Source organism: Callithrix jacchus, chromosome 1, assembly GCF_049354715.1.
Source record: "Callithrix jacchus isolate 240 chromosome 1, calJac240_pri, whole genome shotgun sequence".
In the NCBI taxonomy this organism is placed as follows: Eukaryota; Metazoa; Chordata; class Mammalia; order Primates; family Cebidae; genus Callithrix; species Callithrix jacchus.
In genome coordinates this window covers 148,134,311-148,155,387 of record NC_133502.1, presented here as the reverse complement: position 1 = coordinate 148,155,387, position 21,077 = coordinate 148,134,311, and the positions used below count along the sequence as shown (strand labels likewise).

The window sequence follows — 21,077 nt, the reverse complement described above, 5'->3', positions numbered from 1 at the left end:
TAGTATACCTAGAAGACCCCATCGCCTCAGCCCAAAAACTCCTGAAACTGATAAGCAACTTCGGCAAAGTCTCAGGATATAAAATCAATGTGCAAAAATCACAAGCCTTCCTCTACACCAATAACAGACTTAAAGAGAGCCAAATCAAGAAAGAACTGCCATTCACAATTGCTACAAAAAGAATAAAATACCTTGGAATACAACTCACAAGGACCTCTTCAAGGAAAACTACAAACCACTGCTCAACGAAATCAGAGAGGACACAAACAGATGGCTATACTGCCCAAAGTAATTTACAGAATCAGTGCTATAGCCATCAAGCTACCATTGACTTTCTTCACAGAACTGGAAAAAACCACCATGAACTTCATATGGAACCAAAATAGAGCCTGCATAGCCAAGTCAATTCTAAGCAAAAAGAACACAGCGGGGGGCATCACACTACCGGAATTCAAACTATACTACAAGGCTACAGTAATCAAAACAGCATGGTACTGGTACCAAAACAGAGATATAGATCAATGGAACAGAACAGAGGCATCAGAGGCAACACAACATATCTATAACTATGTAATCTTTGATAAACCCAACAAAAACAAGCAATGGGGAAAGGATTCCCTGTTCAACAAATGGTGCTGGGAAAACTGGCTAGCCATGTGCAGAAAGCAGAAACTGGACCCCTTCCTGACACCTTACACCAAAATTAACTCCAGATGGATTAAAGACTTAAACATAAGACCTGGCACCATAAAAACCCTAGAAGGAAATCTAGGCAAAACCATCCAGGACATAGGAGTAGGCAAGGACTTCATGAACAAAACACCAAAAGCATTGGCAACAAAAGCCAAAATAGACAAATGGGACCTAATGAAACTCCACAGCTTCTGCATAGCAAAAGAAACAGTCTCTAGTGTGAATCGGCAACCAACAGAATGGGAAAAAATTTTTGCAGTTTACCCATCTGACAAAGGGCTGATATCCAGAATTTACAAAGAACTCAAACAGATTTACAGGAAAAAAACAAACAAGACTATTCAAAAGTGGGCAAAGGATATGAACAGACACTTTACGAAAGAAGACATATACGAGGCCAACAATCATATGAAGAAATGCTCATCGTCACTGGTCATCAGAGAGATGCAAATCAGAACCACACTGAGATACCATCTCACGCCAGTTAGAATGGCGATCATTAAAAAATCTGGAGACAACAGATGCTGGAGAGGATGTGGAGAAAAAGGAACACTTTTACACTGTTGGTGGGAGTGTAAATTAGTCCAACCATTATGGAAGACAGTGTAGCGATTCCTCAAGGCCTTAGAAATAGAAATTCCATTTGACCCAGCAATCCCATTACTGGGTATATATCCAAAGGACTATAAATCGTTCTACTATAAGGACACATGCACACGAATGTTCATTGCAGCACTGTTTACAATAGCAAAGACCTGGAACCAACCCAAATGCCCATTCATGATAGACTGGATTGGGAAAATGTGGCACATATACACCATGGAATATTATGCAGCAATCAGAAATGATGAGTTCGTGTCGTTTGTAGGGACATGGATGAATCTGGAGAACATCATTCTCAGCAAACTGACACAAAAACAGAAAATGAAACACCGCATATTCTTACTCATAGGCGGGTGATGAAAAATGAGAACACATGGACACAGAGAGGGGAGTACTAAATACTGGGGTCTATAGGGGGGAAAAGGGGAGGGCCAGAGGGAGGGGGAGGTGGGGAGGGATAGCCTGGGGAGAAATGCCAAATGTGGGTGAAGGGGAGAAAGCAAACAAAACACACTGCCATGTGTGTACCTATGCAACTGTATTGCATGCTCTGCACATGTACCCCAAAACCTAAAATGCAATAAAAAAAAAAAAGAAAATAATAAATCTATAGAAATATTTTTTTAATTAGCTGGGCTTATTAATATACTAGCATCAGTGTCTCCATAGCATTTACATTGAATTGTTGGTGAATTATAAAAGTTTTGAGTCTGTTACAAGTGCTGAAGTATTCAGGAAATGGGTGGGCAAAAGAGTAGTCTTCAGGTCTTTGATCAGAGCCTGACATTAGTTGTCATTCAGTAAAAAGCAATGATTTAGTAAATGAATTTCTATACACGAAATCTATTTCAAACAAAAAACCCTCCAGTGAGCAAACACCAAGTGATTAAAGTTGGAAACTAAAAATAAAATACGCTAAATTTTACTTTTTGAAATGAGGAGACATTTGCTAGTTTAGTTTAAATTTTTATATTTTCTTTGTTTTGCAGATGAGAGGCTAAGATTTTCTTTGATAAACTTGAACTTTGGATTTCAGTTCAATTCTTATTTTAGTAGCCTCTCATGTAACACATTGTTATCACCAGTAAGTGAAAATGATACTGGAAGGGCTTTTGGTTTATAACTTGCAAAAATCTTTCTTGCATTCTTCATTATTTTCTTCTCAGAAACATGGCAGGATAGAATCAGCAAACTTGGCTTTGGTTTTTATATTTATACCTTAAAAACTGATAATCTCACAAATTATTTCTTGTGATGTTATAAAGTTCTTAAAAGTATTAATTTGAAAAGATATGTATATTATCAGATTTCCTAATTGTTTAGAAGCAATTTATTTTGTATTTGAAAGTATAGAAAGTTTTATTTGACCAATTTCTGGGCTTAAGAAGCTGATATTTATTTGTTCTATTTCATTTATCTGGTAAAAGGTTAGACTAGGCAATAAAGATTTCATTCAATTGATGGATAATTTTTTAAGGAACAAGTGGAATCAACTTTATTTTTGGATTTTCTGCTTTTACATATTTGCCTTTTGTGGACACATTTATTAATTTCTCATTTTTTAAATTTTCAGGTAACTTGGGTTTTTACTCCTGTAACAACTGAAATAACAAGTCTCGATACAGAGAATATAGATGAAATTTTAAGTAAGTACCTCAATATTTTTAAAGTGTACTCTTCTCTATATAGAGTTAGTTTACGTATACAAAAAGTAAAATCTCAGTTACCTAGTGCAGATGAAGAGCTTGCATTCTGATGAATTCCATGGCTTTCTGAATTATCAAACCATTTTTTGTTACTTTTAGTCTATTTTATTTGACTTGATATAGATATCATTCTTAACAATTCATGAAATGTGTTGATAAACCTGCTTAGAGGCCAGTAGTTCTTACTGTGTATTACTAAATGTTAATGACCTTAGGACACAGCCAAGACATTTTTTTTCTTTTTTCCCTTTAATTAGATCACCTACTCTGATCTCTTTCATTGTCATTGGTCCAGTTAAGTTCAGTAAGTTTTTTTCATTTTTTATTTTAGAAAAAGCATCTTGCTTTGTCACCCAGACTGGAGTGTGGTGGCATGATAATATTATTGCTCACTCCATCCTTGACCCCTGGGCTCAAGCAATCGTCTTTCCTCAGCCTTCCAAGTTAGCTAGGACTACAGGTGTGCTCCACTGCACCTAGCTAATTTTAAACTTTTCTTGTAGTGACATGGTCTTGCTATGTTGCCCAGGCTGGTCTTGAACTCCTGGCCTCAAGCAGTCCTCTTGTCTTGGCCTCCCAAAGTGATGGGATTACAGGCATGAGCCACCACACTTGGCCTAATAAATTTTTTACTGAATGCTTTGTTTGCTGACAATGTGATTATAGATATAATTAAGGGAAACCATTTCTTGTTTTTTAAAAATAGTAAAGGAAAGATGAAGATGTGGTTGATAGCAAATCACAACTTAGGAGCTTTAAGAAAATATACAGTTTGCATAAATGATTTTTTAACCCTCTGTTTTATGTACTGGTTTGCACATAACAAAATCAAAAGTAATAGACAAAAAAGGAGTTACAACATTCATTGAGTGTAATATATTATGTTTCTGGACCTTTAAATGCTAAAAGTCTATTCCTGTCTTATGGAGTCTCTTTAGAGAAGTGGTTTCGTAAACTTGGGCATGTATCAAAATCACCTGGAACACTTATTAATATACATACTGCCAGGAAATTGCTAGACCCCTACCTAAGAATTTGCATTTCTGTGAGTTACCAGGTTATGTTGGTGTTTCTGGTCCACGAACCACAGTTTGTGAACCACTGCTTTAGAGCAAATAAGCAAGTGGATAAAAAGTAACTTGAAGGTAAAAAGGGAAGAAAGGAATTGAAACTCACATGTCATTCTCATTTCTGTCATCTTTCAAATTCTAGAATATCTTTGTGTTTTATTTTCATGAGTGCTTGAGGAGTTTAAGTTTCTCTCGTAGGGTTAGGCAAAAAGCACTACATCTTTCTCATGTCTTTACATCCCGATATGCAAATAATGCTGTTATTTTTGCAGCAGGAAATAACTGTTGAATGGATGGGAACCAAAAAATTGATGTATTGTGCAACACTATTGTAGAGATTACTTGTTGTAACTAGGTGGGATATGTGAGGTTTAGAAATAACTTAAGTTATACAGGTCTTTTCTATTATGTGGGATTTTATTTGCAGAACTAGTTCTCAGTTATTAATGGATATGGAAGATCAAAAAATAAAAATACAGATTATTCTTTACTTTTTATGATAGTAGCTTACTTGCCTTATCTGGACTTCATTTCCCATTTGCTTTAAATTCATTTAAGATGCAATGAAGGAAGTCTGGTGTGATGGCTCATGCCTGTAATACCAGCACTTTGGAGGGTTAAGTTGGGAGGTTGCTTGAGGCCAGGAGTTCGAGACCAGCCTGTGTAATATAACCAGACCCTGTCTCTACAAAAAGATACAAAAATTAGCCAGGTGTGGTGGTGTGTGCCTGTAGTCCTAGCTACTTGGGAGGCTGAGGTAGGAGGATCACTTCAACCCAGGAGTTTGAGGCTTCAGTGAGTTTTGATCATGCCACTGCACTCCAGCCTGGGCAACAGTGAAGCATAGTCTCCAAAAAATAAAAGCTGCAGTGATCTTTTAAAGATGAAGCATGGATGGAGAAGAGAAAAAGTCTCCCATAAATTATATAAGCTGTACATGACTCTAGGTTTCTGAGTGAGAGATAATAGTTACTGTGTTTTATTAAGTGGACCCTTATAATGGACAAGATCATAATGAAACTGTATCTTTAATTGTGTCAAAATTATTACAAATAACTTATTTGGTTTTGTCTTTCAATTTCAGACAATGCTGATGTTGCTTTAGTAAATTTTTATGCTGACTGGTAAGTAATCTTAGTATTTGGGTTTGTGTGTGTTTGTTTTTACTTGCTAAAGGTTAATTTTTCTTTGCTAGAAAGGGGAAGGGAAGGCTTTTTCTATTTCAAGACAGTATTCCATACATAAAGTCAATTAAGGTTCATCCACAAAAAAGCAGTTTAATTTGGTAAGGATTTCTGTTTTAAGAAAGAAATAGTGCTGATTCTGTTATCTCATATCTTAAGAACAAGTAACACAAAACTCAAATATGACTCCTTCCACCCCTCCCCACTCAAAGGGGATTCTGTATTTGTCCTGACTGGAAGGATGGTAGTGTTTGTAGGTCATGATTTGGGTATGGCAAGTTTAGAAGGAAAAATAATGTTGACATTTTAAAATGTATACAATCTGCTGCCTCTTCTAGGATACCTTTACTCCTTCCCCGGGCTGAATCAGAGTCTGTCTTTTGTGTTTATATAGTACTCTATGTACTATTTTTTTCCTTACTAAATGTTTTGTTTTTTCTTATTTGTGCCCTAGCAAACAAACTTTGAGGGCAGAGATAATGGCTTACTCAGTATTCCCAGCGTCTAGAACAATTCGGTGTATAGTAGATGTTACAGAATATGGCATGGAGACAGGAATAAGGGAAATTTAGCTAGAAAGATTCTGAAACACTGGCATAATCTTTATTTCTAGACACTCTGTATCTTACCTGACCCATTAAGGCTTAATACCTACCATACTCCAGGCCATAGTCCTGTCATTTACTTAGAATTCATTACTCAGTCTCCTTATTTTTTTTCTGTGCCTCTAGTCTTACATATCTCCATTCTGCTCTCTACGATGTAAGCCAGAGTTCTTTTTCTTACAGTGTAAATAAGATTGGTTAATACCCCTTCTTAAAACCCTCAAAGGGTTTTCATTACCTTTGGGTTAAAGTTTAAATCCTTTACTTTGACCCAGAAGGCCCTTTACGAGCTGGTCTCTTATGCCCTCTGCAGCTGTTATGTCTTATCTCTCTCCACTTCCACAATCTGCTTCCGTTATACTAAGCTTCTTTCAATTCCTGTAAAATTCTGTATTTCGTCACTGGACTGCTAGGCATGATATTTCCCCTGCCTGGATGGATCATTCTTCTGTCACCCACTTCTCTACTTAGTTAAGTCCTAATATTTCAAGTCTTAGATTAGATGCCATTTTCTCCAGGTCGTCTTCCTAGATCAATACATTTACTCCTACTCTTGACTCTGATAAGGGGCCCTTCTGATATTTTCCATACACCCCATACTTACCCAATCATAACTCTTGTAGGCTATAATCCAGTTGGTGACTCTCTACTACATTGTTTGCTTTGTGAAAATGGTTACCATAGTTTTATTTTTAACATTAATCCCCAAGCACTTTGCTTAATATGTGGCTGATAAGTACCTAATATCTACAGAATGAATATATATATATGGTATCATTACTTAAAAAACTTTAGTAAAAAGTTGACGATACACAGAGAAAATGCTATTTATAAAATATGTAACAAAGGTAGCATTTTTCAAAGTAAAATTAGGGTTGTCAAGATTTATTAATAGCCACAAAATTTGGTAGAAGATTGTGTAATCCAATCCATTTTAAAATAAGAAAACTGAGATCCAGGGGAGTGAAGTACTTTCCCAAGGTTACCTGACTAGATGATGTCTCAAGAAAAGCTAGAATGACATTCTCCTGAGAGATTCTGTATGTTGCAAGAAATTCTGTATGTTGAAAAAGCTGAATTGGAAACATGGACTAAGTTATTTGGGAAAACATTACCTAAAGAATATCTTCTTAATGAATTAATACTCTTTTATACAACTGAACTAACTGGGTAATTGGCTGTAGGACATAGACTTATACTGTATGGTTTCATAGTCTAGACTCTGAGTTCCCCCTGGAAGTTAGGGATTTGGCACCGTTTAATAATTCCGTAGTAGAGGTGATTAAAAATACTGCTACTCCTCAAGAAATACCATAGTAGGTGGTTAATAACGCTGTTTTGTGCCAGACTATTTTTTTAAAGTTATTTAATATTTATGGGTACATAGTAGGTATATATATTTATGGAGTACATGAGATATTTTGATAGAGGTATACAGTATATAATAGTCACATGGTGGGGCACAGTGGCTCACACCTATAATCCCAGCACTTTTGGGAGGCCGAGGGGGGTGGATCATGAGGTCAAGAGATTGAGACCATCCTGGTCAACATGGTGAAACCCCATCTCTCCTAAAAAATACAAAAATTAGCTGGGCGTGGTAGTGCCTGCCTGTAGTCCCAGTTACTTGTCAGGCTGAGGCAGGAATCACTTGAATTCAGGAGGCAGAGGTTGCAGTGAGCCAAGATTGCACCATTGCACTTCAGCCTGAATGTCACCCTGTCTCAGCCTGGGTGACAGGGCGAGATTCTGTCTAAAAAAAAAAAAAATAATAATAATAATAATTACATCAGGGTAAATGGGGTATTCATCACTTCAAGGATTCATCATTTCTTTATGTTACAAATATTCCAGTTATACTCTTTTAGTTATTTTAAAATGTATAATAAATTTCTGTTTACTGTAGTCACCCTACTAGATCTTATTCATTCTAACTATATTTTTGTACCCATTAACCATTTCCATCCAGACTCTTTACTTACATTGTTTTTAATGCTCAGAACCACTCTGCAGGTAGGTATTATAATTTCCATTTTAGGTTGAGGAATTGAGGCTCAGAAAGGTCATATGGCTAGTAAGTGGTGGAACTGGGATTTAAATTCAGGTATGTCTGACTCCAAAGCTTATTTTTTTCTCTAACTAGATCATATTAGTAGTGTACTCAAAATGTCTCTGCAAAGATTTATCTATGTGATAGATTTCTTAAAGATTGATTTAAGCACTAGATTGGAGATTAGGTTTAGATAACCCTTAGGCCCTTTTAATAGATTCATTGCTTTTGTGATGTTCCTTTTGTCCTTTTATAAATGTATCATTTCCATGTGTATGGATATATGTGTATGAAGGTACAGTAATACTGGAATTCAACTTTTATTTCATTTTCCCTTTTTGCCTTTTGGTACAGGTTGAGTATCCCTTATCTGAAATACTTGGGACCAGAAGTGTTTCAGATTTTGGAATTTTTCAGATTTGGGAATATTTGCTTTATACTTACTGGCTTAGCATCCCTAACCCCAAAAATATGAAATCCAGAATGCTTCAATGAGCATTTCCTTTGAGCATCTTGTCAGCCCTCAAACTGTTCTAGATTTTCAAACATTTTGAATTTTCGGATTAGGGACATTCAACCTGTATTAAGACAGGTCCTATTTTAAACATAAACCATGCTTAAATACTTACTGGGTAGCAAACTGGACAATCTAGAGAAAAGAAACCCTTGATGTGTTTTTTTTACGTTGCCCTTAAGCCATAAAGAGGCTTGCCCACTCATTCTTTACTATGTCAGATCTAAATTTTTCAAGAAACCATTAATCAGCCCCTACTCTTTGATTCTCTTGCCCTCCAGCTACCTTATTTTCAGCAAACTGTAAGAACCCACAAACCTGGGGTCCTAGCTGCTCCAGTTCCTCCATTCTATCAGTTTATTCATTTAACACACATAAACGAAATGCTTATTAGAATACGTAGTCAAATAAGACACGGTCCATGATGTCCACAGACCCCACCCACTTATCCCTGATGGGAGAGATTTAAGAATGCTAAGAGGAAAGAGCCACTTGAAAGCAAGAGATTGAAGATACAGATGTGTCTCCTTGATATATTCTAGGACATCTCCTTAGGAAGTCAGGTGAGTGGGTTAGAAGAGATATATACAAGAAGAAATAGGGAGGAAGTATAATGTTTGCACCCTTTCACAGGCTTTCCAATATTTTTATTGTATTATAGCTAATACATATGACCTAATTACGTGTGGATTAAACTGTTCACTGGCATTATTTAAGTAAATTTGGTGGAAAACGGCTCTGGAAGCAAGAGTAGCAATTTGTTTACATATCCTAATACTTCTTCTGTAAGACAATGGCCATTGTAACCCAGCTGGTTATTTGCTGATTCTGATTCTTCCCCTTCTTACTGTGCCCCTTTAATGACCTGCCACATAGTCATGCACAACATAATGATGTTTGGGTCAATGACGGAAGTCACATAAGATTATTTAATACCATATTTTTTACTGTACCTTTTCTGCGTTTAGATACATTTAGATACAAAAATGCTATCATGTTACAATTGCCTACAGTAATTAGTATATTAACATGTGGTACAGGTTTGTAGCCTAGGAGCAATAGGAGGCTGTATACCATATAGTATAGGTGCGTGCTAGACTATATTGTCTAGGTTTATGTAAATATACTTTATGATATTCACACAGTGAAGAAATCGTCTAATGGTTTCTCAGAGTGTATTCCTGTCATTAAACACCACATGACTGTGTTTGTCAAATGTTTGGCTTGATTAAGGGACAGTTAGAAGTAACAAGTTAATAGTAATACTGTGGGGCTTGTGCATTGTGTTTAAAGTAAAAGAAAATATAGACAGGAAGTCTTGGTTAGGATTTAAAATACTTGCTTCTGGACTTACTGTATTTAGTATGTTTATTGATATAAAAGCCCATTTTAACAAAGGATAAATTTTGAAGGGAAATAGTTCATTAAATACCATATATTCTTTTAATGTAACTTACTTAGTATGCTAACTTGCCTATGAGATTGATATTCAAAATACAGTTAAAAGATTTTATTCAGTAGTCTCAAATTTCATTATTTTGAGGTGGGAGGATTGCTTGAGCCCTGGAGGTGGAGGGTGCAGTGAGCTGAGATTGTGCCCCTGCCTTCCATTAAAAATTAATAAAATAGAGAAAGCCAATTTCTTTTATACATGTTCAAGCTTCAGTAGTTACAAATCCTAATAGTACTTCTTACAGGGCTTATTTCAGCCTTGTTTTATGACCTCTGCAAGAGATCCTTAGCTGTGTGCTTTGTAACACTGGCAGTTATCTTAAGATCAATAAAACCAAAATCTATTAGACATTCTTAGAATCCGTATACAATCTTTGAATTCAAAATTGTCTTCATCTCCATTGAATGACATCAGGGTCCTTGATTAAATCAAGTGTGTGATTATCTCACAAAGTTGTTTACTGTACCTATATCAAATGTCAATGGGTGATAACTGAAATAAGATTTTATTACTTCTGCTTTTCATTTCTAATTGGCATCCTTCTCTGTGTATAGGTGTCGTTTCAGTCAGATGTTGCATCCAATTTTTGAGGAAGCTTCCGATGTCATTAAGGAAGAATTTCCAAATGAAAATCAAGTAGTGTTTGCCAGAGTTGATTGTGATCAGCACTGTAAGTATCTCAACAAGAAGTCTAGAAGAAACTGTCCCATCCCACACACAGGCCCACAACACATTTTTTCTTTTCTTTTTTTTAAAAATACTTTACTTTAAGTGCAGAACCGAAAAGGTTCTAGTGACCTTGGTTAAATTGTTACAATTTAATTTTTATGTACTTATAACACTACTTTCCATTTTGCTTGTGTGATGGTTTTTTTTTGTTGTTATTTTAAAAATTACAATAGGTCAAGCATAGGGATCAAAAGTAGCAATGTTTTCTACCAAAGCAAATACCAAAATCAGTACATAAAATTGGAATACAGTAATAGAAGAAAAATGGATTTGTTAGTTTTAGAATCATGTGAAAATACCATTTATAGTCATTTTGAATAAGATAGTCTCAGATTTTTGTGTGTTTCTGTTTTTTAAAGATTCTGCGAAAATTGGTTTAGGCTATTTTTGAGGTCTAATTAACTGTAGCAACTGATTATAATTATGAGAAGTTTTAAAAAACTGAGCTTAGACTCTTAAAATCCAACCTCTTGCATTTTGCTTGTCACAGTGGAGCATTCTCTATAAAATCCTCATGGTCTTTTGTATACATGACAGATTTCTCTAACTTGAGCTAGTGATCTTGCCATTGGTGTTTCTTCCTGTGCGCTCCCATTATCCTTGAACTTTCCTCTCTCATCGTACTAAACTCATTGTATTTGGTAGTTCTGGTTCATTGTGTCTTAGTTGCCTTATCAGCTGCATTGTCTGTTCATCAGGGCAGGAATTTTTTTTTCTTCTTTTTTAATGCTTACTTTTAAGAGGAGACCAAACAATTTATTAATCTCTGTGTCTCAAGCATCTGACAGTTTCTGGGAGACAGAGACTGCTCACAAAAAGCTTTTGCATTTAGTTATTGGTAAGTTGGCGTGAATACAGAACTGTCCCCCATTCTTCAAATTTTTTATTTTTTGTACTTAACCTACTGATTAAAATTAGTATGTGTGTATACACACCTAACTTTTCATTTTACTGTTGAGAAATGGATATGAAATGGCTTAATCAATGTTACACAGCTCACTCTCTAGTCAAGCCAGAATCTGAATCCTGATCTGACCAGATGCCTTCATTTGCTCTTTTCTGATCAAACATTTTGGGAATTATCGATATAGCTTTGGCTAGGCAAAAAGTCATTTTCCAACAGTAAATCATTTCACAGACTTCTTCTAAGCCACACCCCATATTTCTGCCTGCTGAGATTCATTACTAGATAGGATAAAGGGAACAATAAAAAGTTGTCAGTACAGGCATGGGCTGCATTTTTACATTGCTTTCCAGATCTTTTCTCCAACCTTTTATTAACAGAGAATATGATGTTTTTGGTGTGGGTTCTCATTTCAAATCTTTCTATTCTTTAGGTATTTAATTAGATATTACAGTACAGATAAGAGTTTCTATTTTTACTGAATTTGAGCCATAAAATTCGAAATTATACTCTAAAGCTTACAGTCATTGGGAAGAAAATTTAATACTTATGTCCTTGAACCATAAATATCATTTATTCCATCTTTTAAACAGATAACTTTTGAAGAAAATATGACATCATTGCTAGTTAGCTTTCTTTTTGTGGGAGCAAATAACACAGTTCAGATGCTTTTCAGTCCACCTGAAAGTTATCTGAGGTATTATGCATCTCTCTGAATATTTTTTCTCTTCTATGTAATTCTTCACTTTTAAAGAAATGATGTTATGAAATTTTTATTGATTAATGTATTTACATTTTCCACAGTCTCCTTAGAGATTGTAAGACAAACTGTACTTTTGTTCACCTCATATGTGCCAGTTAGACTGTAGAGGTTTTGAATTGGAAGAACCTTAAGAATTTTGTGTTCTGAAAAGAAATGCCCTTTAGGCAGATTATTCTATGGTTGAATTTTTTTTTTCTAACCATTTAAACAACTTTAATTTATAAACTCATATACATATCAGTGCTTTGAAAAATAGATTGTTCAATCCTAAAGCAGCTTTTTAAAAGAGATGTATTGAGATATAATTGATATATAATACATAAATTTAAATTATATAATTTAATAGGTTTTGATACATGTATATATCCATGAAACCATCACTACAATCAAGATATTGAGCGTATCTGCCATTCCCCAAAATTTTCCTTGTGTCCCTTTGTGGTCCCTGTCTGTTGCCTCTGCTCCCCATCTCCATCATCCTTACAGACCAACTACTTTCCATCACTACAGATTAGTTTGCATTTTCTAGAATTTTATATAAGTGAATCGTACAGTATGAGGTTTTTTTTTTTTTTGGACTCAGTATGTTTATTTTGAGATTGTTTCATGTTGCATATATTATTCCGTATTATTTGGTGGCATTCTATTGTTTGGCTATATACCACAATTCATCTGTTCACTTCCTGACAGACATTTGGGTTGTTTCTATTTGCTGGCTATTACAAATAAAGCTGTTATGAACATTCAGATATAAGTCTTTATACATATGCTTTCCTTTTTACTCAGAAAATACCTAGATATGAAATGCTAGGTCACATGGTAGGTCCATGTTTAACTTTTAAATAAACTGCCAAACTGTTTTCCAAGATATTTCTTCTATGTTACATATCCACTAGTAGTACATGAGAGTTCTAGTTGTTCCATATTCTTGTCAACACTTGGAGTGGGGATAGTCTATTTAATGTTACATATTCTAATACATGTGAAGTGGTATCTCCTTGTGGTTTAATTTGGATTTTTCTATTAATTATGTTGAGAATATTTTCACGTTTCTATGACATTCATATTATGTGTGATTAAGTGCCTGTTCAAATATTACATATTTTTTATTGGGTTGTTTATTTTTTTATTGAGATAGATTGATTTATTTGTTTGTTTGTTTGTTTATTTATTTGTGACAGGGTCTCACTGTGTCACCCAGGCTGTAATGCAGTGGTGCAATCTTGGCTCACTGCAGCCTCAACTTTTCAGGCCGCAGTGACCTTCCCACCTCAGCCTCCCAAGTAGCTGGGACCGCAGGCATGTTCCACCACACCCAGCTAATTAAAAAAATTTTTTTTTAGAGATAGGTCTCCCTATCTTGCCCAGGCTGGTCTCAAACTCCTGGGCTAATGTGATTGTTCTGCCTGGGCCTCTGAAAGTGCTGGGATTACAAGCCTGAGTACTGTGCCCTGCCCTCTTACTGAATTTTGAGAGTTAATTATTATATGTTGTGAATACAAGTCTTTTTTCACATGTGTAATTTGCAGATGTTTTCTGCCATTCTACCCTTGTGTGTATTTTTTTAAAAATTATAAACTACACATAAAATGACTATCCTACTATTTTAAATTGCATAATACTTTTTTTTTTTAAGACAGAGTCTCTCTCTGTTGCCAAGCTGGAGTGCAGTGGCACAATCTCGGCTCACTGCAACCTCCGCCTCCCGGGTTCAAGTGATTCTCCTGCCTTAGCCTCCCAAGTAGCTGGGACTATAGGCACGCACCACCACGCCCAGCTAATTTTTGTGTTTTTTAGTGGAGATGGGGTTTCACCATGTTGGCCAGGATGGTCTCCATCTCTTGACCTTGTGATCGCCCGCATTGGCCTCCCAAAGTGAGCCACCGCGTCCAGCCAATTTAATACTGCTAAATGTATTCACATTGCTGTGCAGCCAGTCTCCCAGTTTTTCATCTTGCAAAACCGAAGCTCTATACCCGTTAAACCACAGCTTGCATTGCCCCTTCTCCTCAGCCCCTGGCGACCATCATTCTATCTTCTGTTTCTACAAGTGTGATTACTCTAGGTACTCCACATAAGTGGAATCATACAGTATCTGTCTTTTTGTAACTGTCACATTTCACTTAGCATAATGTCTGCAAGGTTCATTGATGTTGTAGCATTTGCCAGAATTTTGCTACTTTTTAAGGCTGAATAATATTTCATGGTATGTATACCATGATTTGTTTATCATTATCCATAGAGGGCATGCATTGCTTCTGCCCCTTGGCTATTGTGAATAATGGTGCTATGAACATAAGTGTGCAAATACCTCTTTGAGACCTTTAAAGGAAGTTCCCAGTTTTTTTGGATATACATCCAGCAGTGGAATTGCTAGTTCATGTACATTTTCATTAGGAGTACCTAGGGGTTCCAGTTTCTCCACACCCTCACCTGCATTTCTTATTTTCTTTTTGTTGTTGTTGTTTTAATAGAGATGAGGTCTAACTACATTGCTTAGGCTGGTCTTGAACTCCAGGGCTCAAGGGATCCTCCCACCCAGTCTCCTGAGTAGCTGGGACTATGGTGTGTGCCACTGTGTGGACTCTATTTTATGTTTTTTTGTTGTTGTTAATAGCAGTCATACTAAATGTGTGTGAGATGATAGCTCATTGTGGTTTTGTTTCACATTTCCCTAATAACTAGTGATGCTCAGTGTTTTTTATATGCTTATTGGTCATTTGTATATCTTCCTTGGAGAAATATTTATTCAACTCCTTTGCCCATTTTAAAATCAAATTGGGTTATTTGGGTTTTTGTTGCTGATGTTGAGTTGTAGGAGTTCTTTGTATATTCTGGAAATACTGATTTGTAGATAATTTCTCCTGTTCGTTCTGTACGTTGCCTTTTCACTCTGTTGATTGTGTCTTTTGATTCATAGAAATTTTTAATTGTAATATAGTCTATCTTATGTATTTTTACATTGGGTGACTGTGCTTTAGGTGTTATATCCAAGAAATAATTGCAATCTAATGTCATGAAACTTTACTCTCCTATATTTTCTACTAAGAGTTTTAGAGTGTTTAGAGAATTTAGAGAGTTTTAGGGCATTAGGTCTTATATTCAGGTCTTTCATTTATTTTCAGTTAATTTTCGTATATGGTGCAAGGTAAGGGCCAGCTTTATTATTTTGCATGTGTACTTTAGATTTTGCAGCACCATTTATTGAAGAGACTGTTCTTTCCTCATTGAATCGTGTTGGCATCCTTGTCTAAAATCATTTTGTTATATATTTGAGGGTTTATTTCTGGACTTTCTAGTCTGTTCCATGGTCTGTAGGTCCATCTTTATGCCAGTTTCACTTTTTAATTACTGTAGTCTTGTAGTATGTTTTGAAATCAGGAAGTATGAGACCTCCAACTTGAAGAGTGTCTTTTGAAGCAGATGTTCTTAATTTTGCTGCAGTCTCACTATCAATTTTTTAAATGGATTGTACTTTTGATGTTGTATCTAAGAGGTCTTTTCCCCACACAGGATCACAAAGATATTCTGCTATGTTTTCTTTTATAAATATGATAGTATGAAGGTTTATATATAGGTCTGTGATCCATTTACATGTGGCACAGTGTATGAATTGGAGTTCATTTTTTTGCATAGGATTCTGGCATTATTTGTTGAAAAGACTATCCTTTCTTCGCTGTCGTTGCATCTTCGTGGAAATAAACTGTCACTGTATGTGTAGGTCTATTTCTGTTCTCTCTCTTCTGTGCTGTTGATCTGTTTGTGCTTATTCCAGTACTTTGTAGATTACTGTAGCTTATGAAGAGTCTTGAAGTCTGGTCAGGCAAAGCTTTCACCTTGTCCTTTTTTTTTCAGAGTTGTTTGGCAGTTCTGGTTGCTTTAGATTTCCATTTAACTTTTAGAATCAACTTGTTAATTTTTAATGACAACATAAAAAGCTACTGGGATTCTAACTGGGTTCACTTTGAATCTTCAGGGCAATTTGTGGAAAATGGTTATTTTAATGATACTGAGTCTTTGAATCCATGAAGATTGTATATCTCCCCATTTACTTAGGCATTTGCAGTCTCTCCCAGGAATGTTTTTTGGTTTTTCAGCCTGCATGTCTTGGATAGCTTTGTCAGATTTATTCCTAAGTATTTCTTTTTTTTTTTTTGATGCTATTATAAATGATACTTTAAGAATAAACTTTATTGGTGGAGTAATTATAGATTATATGTAGATTATAGTTGCAAAAATATTAGAGACTTCCTTTATATTCCTTGCCTATTTCACCCTAACCACAATGCCTTGTATTACTATGGCATATTTGTCAGTGCCTAAGAAACTAACATTGGTACATGTGCATTAATTAAAGTATGGATTTTATTCAGATTTTATGCCTCTTCCACTTGTCTTTTTGTTGTTGTTTTTCTAGGATATCACTTTTAGTCATAATGTCTTCTTGTTTACCTCTGATCTGTTTGTTTCTCAGTCTTCCTTTATTTTTCACAACCTTTATAGTTATAGTAGTATTCAAGAATCTTGTAGACTGTTCTTCATTTTGGGCTCACCTGGTATTTTTTTCCTCATGTTTTGGACATCTTTTGTGAGATCTCTCAGTAAGTATGTCTTATTTTGAGGTGCTGTTATAAATGGCATTGATTGTTAAATTTTAATTTTTAGTTTTTTTGTTGCTAGTTTATAGAAATAAAATTTTTTTTTTTCTTTTTTTTTGCCAATCAGTTTGAGCTTTATGAGGTTGCTCAGATTAGCCTTGAACTGATGACCTCGCCTTCGTGAGCGCCATGACCTCCGGCGGGAGCCACTTTGGACCCCCTATTTTTTTTTTTTAATATTGACCCTGTATACTAAAACTTATTAGTTCCAGTGAGTTTTGTAAATAGAGTCCATAGGATTTTCTACTTAGACGGTTAGGTTTGTTTGCAAATAAAATGTTTTACTTCTTGTGGTCTCTATTTCCTTACAGCATTCTTTCCAACCAAGTGCAACTACTTGTTGCTTTAGAATTAGTTTTTGTTAGGCAGAATATCTGTAAGAAGCTTCCTGGCAAGGACAGAAGGTGGCCTCAGAATCAAGATATCATCATGCCCACAGATGTCTTGTTCGTATCAATCACCTTTCTGGTATTATGTTAGCCTACTGTGTCCTGCCCTTGAATACTTCAGTCTGTCTGCCTTGCTTTCAGCTCACTGCTTCACTGAGAGCTTTTATCCGGAGTCGCAGTATTATTTCTTAGAAAAGTTCCTGTAAAAAGTTTCTAGTCAAATTGCCTGGGGAAAAAATCCTACTATTTATTGAGTGCTTACTTGGATTTAGACATGTTCTTTTGCATATTTTAATTATCTTTACCACAACTCATTACACCTCGAGTTAAGTAGTAGTATTCATTTAACAACAAAAAAGTTTATGGCTACCTTATGTACTGCTATATGGAAGGGTCTATAGATATAGCCATGAACTGAACACACCCAGAAAGGCAAGAGAGAGCAATACATAATTGTGTATTGTGATAACTATTCTGAAGAGAAGGTACTAAATGCTACGAAATGATGAGTCTGACCTAGTCTACAGGAATAGGGAATACCTTTTTGAGGAAATGATAAAAATGAAGGAAGATTAGGAATTTTCAAGTAAAGTAGGAGAAGAAGAGTGTTTTAGACAGAACTAGCAGTAGATGTGAAGTTTCTGAGGTAGGAAAGAACACTGACCTTTCAGAGAGTTGGACTGTGTTACCATTTTACCAATGGAGAAGCTGAAAGATACTGAGAGGCTAGGTGATTTCCCAAGCCTGCATAGTAAATGGAGGGAGCCAGACTGGAACCCAGGACACTATAGCTTTTATCAGCTAACTACGCTATTTGAAAGTCAAAATAAGATAAATTAAATTCCCCATAGAAATAGAGAATTTGCCCATTTCTGAATAAAAACAACTTAAAATATCCTATTTCGGATTATAAAATAGTCTATTTAAATACTCTCTAATGGGTCATTATATAAATAAAAACACAATTGCTTGTATGTGATATTATTGTTTTTGTACTGTGTGGCCCAGTCTTCTAAGGTAGAATCCTTTGTTCTAGGACCAGAAGCCTCAGACTTAATAAGTCATATACAATTGGACATGTCACTTAAAGAATCACTGAACTTGATTTCAGTACTGTCTATAAAAAGTATGTGTTCGTATGTGTGCAGTGAGAAAAAGACATGTGGTAACCATATGTGGTAAAATTAGGTGATTTATTTTTATTTTTTGATAAGTTTGAAATTTTACAAATTTTTAGAAACATGGTATTTTAAAATCCTGAACCTACAGTTTGTCATTGATTAAGGAAGAAGCAGATGGGAGTGCCTTACTGCCTTAGAGTTTTTGAGAAAATGTGTGTAAGAAGCTAGAAATCTGCCCTGTACAGGGGTATTGTGATATTGTTAATTGTAATTTGCTTATTTTCACTGACGACCTTCAACACAATTACTGAATTTTTAAAAACTTTTTTTGAATAGGCCTTTGTCAGCATTTTGAGGAATGCTTAGAGTTACTTGATGGCTCCTGGAAACTGACCCACAGTTCTCTGTGTGGTTGTTCTGAGTTTTTCATTTTCATTCATTTAAGATTTTCATTTAATGTGCTCATACCATTCTGTCCATTAAAAGAATTTCATTTAATATTCTAGCCTTTGAAAACAACTAGAAGTAGTAGTAGCAGTAGTTATGTTAATAATAAAAATAATAATGATAAAATGGCTCCGTGAGGGTAGAGACCCTATGTTTTTACTCTTCTGTTCCTCACACTGGCATGGTATCTAGCGCATAGTAGGTGTTCAGTTGTAATTGTTGAACAGATGGATAGATAAATGAATAATAAACAGTACCAGCATTTGTGAACTGTTTTGTAGGCACTATCGTTATCTCATTATTTCCTAAGAATGAAATAAATATTTACTGCCATATTTCGCCTGATCTAACTCATCATTGATTGTAAGGCAATCAATGATGTTCTCACAGTTAAGTGAGAACATGCAGTGTTTTTCTGTGCCTGGCTTATTTCACTTAACCCAGTAACCTCTAGTTCCATCCATGTTGTTGCACATGACAGAATCTCATTCTTTTTTATGTATTAATAGTACTCCATTATGTATATGTACATTTTCTCTATCCATGTTAGGTACAACTGAAAAAAACAAAGAAAAAATGAATTACAACACAAAGCTTTCTTATCATTTAGATTTTTAAATTCACATGTGATAAACATATTTATGAGATACAGTGTAATATTTCAGTACATGTATATAATGTTTAATGGTCACATCAGGATAAACTTCTCTTCTAGTACTCCAAAATAGACAATAAAATATTAACTGTAGTCACCCTACAGTGCTGTAGAACAACACTAGAACTTATTTCTCCTGTCTAGAGGTAATTTATTTTTATTTAGATTTTGTGGGTACATAGTAGGGTATATATTTTTATGGATTACAAGATTTTTTTTTTTTGAGACAGTCTTGCTCTGTCTCTCAGGCTGCAGTGCGGTGGCGGCGCATTCTCAGCTCACTGCGACCTCTGCCTCCTGTGTTCAAGCGGTTCTCGTTTCCTCAGCTACCAAAGTAACTGGGATTATAGGTGTGCGCCACCACACCCAGCTCATTTTTGTAGTTTTAGTAGAGATAGGGTTTCACCATGTTGGCCAGGCTGGTCTCAACCTCCTGACCTCAAGTGATTCTCCCGCCTTAGCCTCCCAAAGTTCTGGGATTACAGGTGTGAGCCACTGTGCCCAGCCAAGAGATATTTTGAAGTGCCTATGGGTCACATTAGGATATCTGTTACCTCAAGCATTTATCCGTTATCTTTCAAACGATTGGGATCAAATCATACTGTTTAAATTACTTTTAAAAGTACAATTAAATTATTTTTTACTATAGTCACTCTGTTGTGCTAGCAAATACTATGTCTTATGTATTCTTTCTAACTACTTGTTTGTACCCATTCACCATCTCTCCCCCACCCTCGACTACCATTTCCACCCTCTGGTAACCATCCTTCTAACGCTGTATCTCATGAGTTCAGTTGTTTTAACTTTTAGCTCCCACAGTTAAGTGAGAACATGCAGTGTTTTTCTGTGCCTGGCTTATTTCAGTTAACCCAGTAACCTCTAGTTCCATCCATGTTGTTGCACATGGATGTGCAGAATCTCATTCTTTTTTATGGATTAATAGTACTCCGTTAGTGTATGTACATTTTCTCTATCCATTTGCTTGTTGATGGACACAGAGGTTGCTTCCAAATTAGCCTATTTTGAATAGTGCTGCAGTAAACATGGGAGTGCAGATGTCTCTTCGATATACTGATCTGATTTCCTTTCCTTTGGGTATACACTTAGCAGTGGGATTGTTGGATCATATGGTTGTTCTATTTTTAGTTTTTTGCGGTACCTCCAAACTGTTCTCCATAGTGGTTGTATTGTTCTTTATAATATACATTCCCACCAATAGTGCAATATAGTTCCCTTTTCTCGTTATACTCACCAGCATTTTTTATTGCCTGTTTTTTGAATAAAAGCTATTTTTTAAGTGGGGTAAGATAATATCTCATTGCAGTTTTGATTTGCATTTCTTTGATAATCATTGATGTAGTGCACTTTTTCATACACCTGTTTGCCATTTGTATTTCCTTTGAGAAATGTCTATTCAAATATTTTGCCCATTATTTAATTGAATTATTACATTTTTGAGTATAGAGTTATTTGAGTTTCTTACATATTTTTGTCATTAATCCCTTGTCAGATGGGTAGTTGGCAAATATTTTC

At 35.5% G+C, this 21,077-nt stretch overlaps 1 protein-coding gene across 3 annotated transcripts in view; it reads left to right on the top strand.

Annotated features, from left to right (window-relative positions):
- Window positions 1-21,077, top strand: part of ERP44 (endoplasmic reticulum protein 44) — a 98,702-nt gene that overhangs the window by 29,290 nt on the left and 48,335 nt on the right. The window contains exons 2-4 of one of the 3 annotated variants that reach the window (XM_002743139.7): window positions 2,870-2,942; window positions 5,157-5,196; window positions 10,433-10,548. In XM_002743139.7, the coding sequence (XP_002743185.1) occupies window positions 2,870-2,942; window positions 5,157-5,196; window positions 10,433-10,548 (229 nt within the window). Of the gene's footprint in view, window positions 1-2,869; window positions 2,943-5,156; window positions 8,989-10,432; window positions 10,549-21,077 lie in introns of those variants that run through there. The other 2 variants (XM_078373380.1, XM_078373374.1) reach the window with 2 other exon arrangements.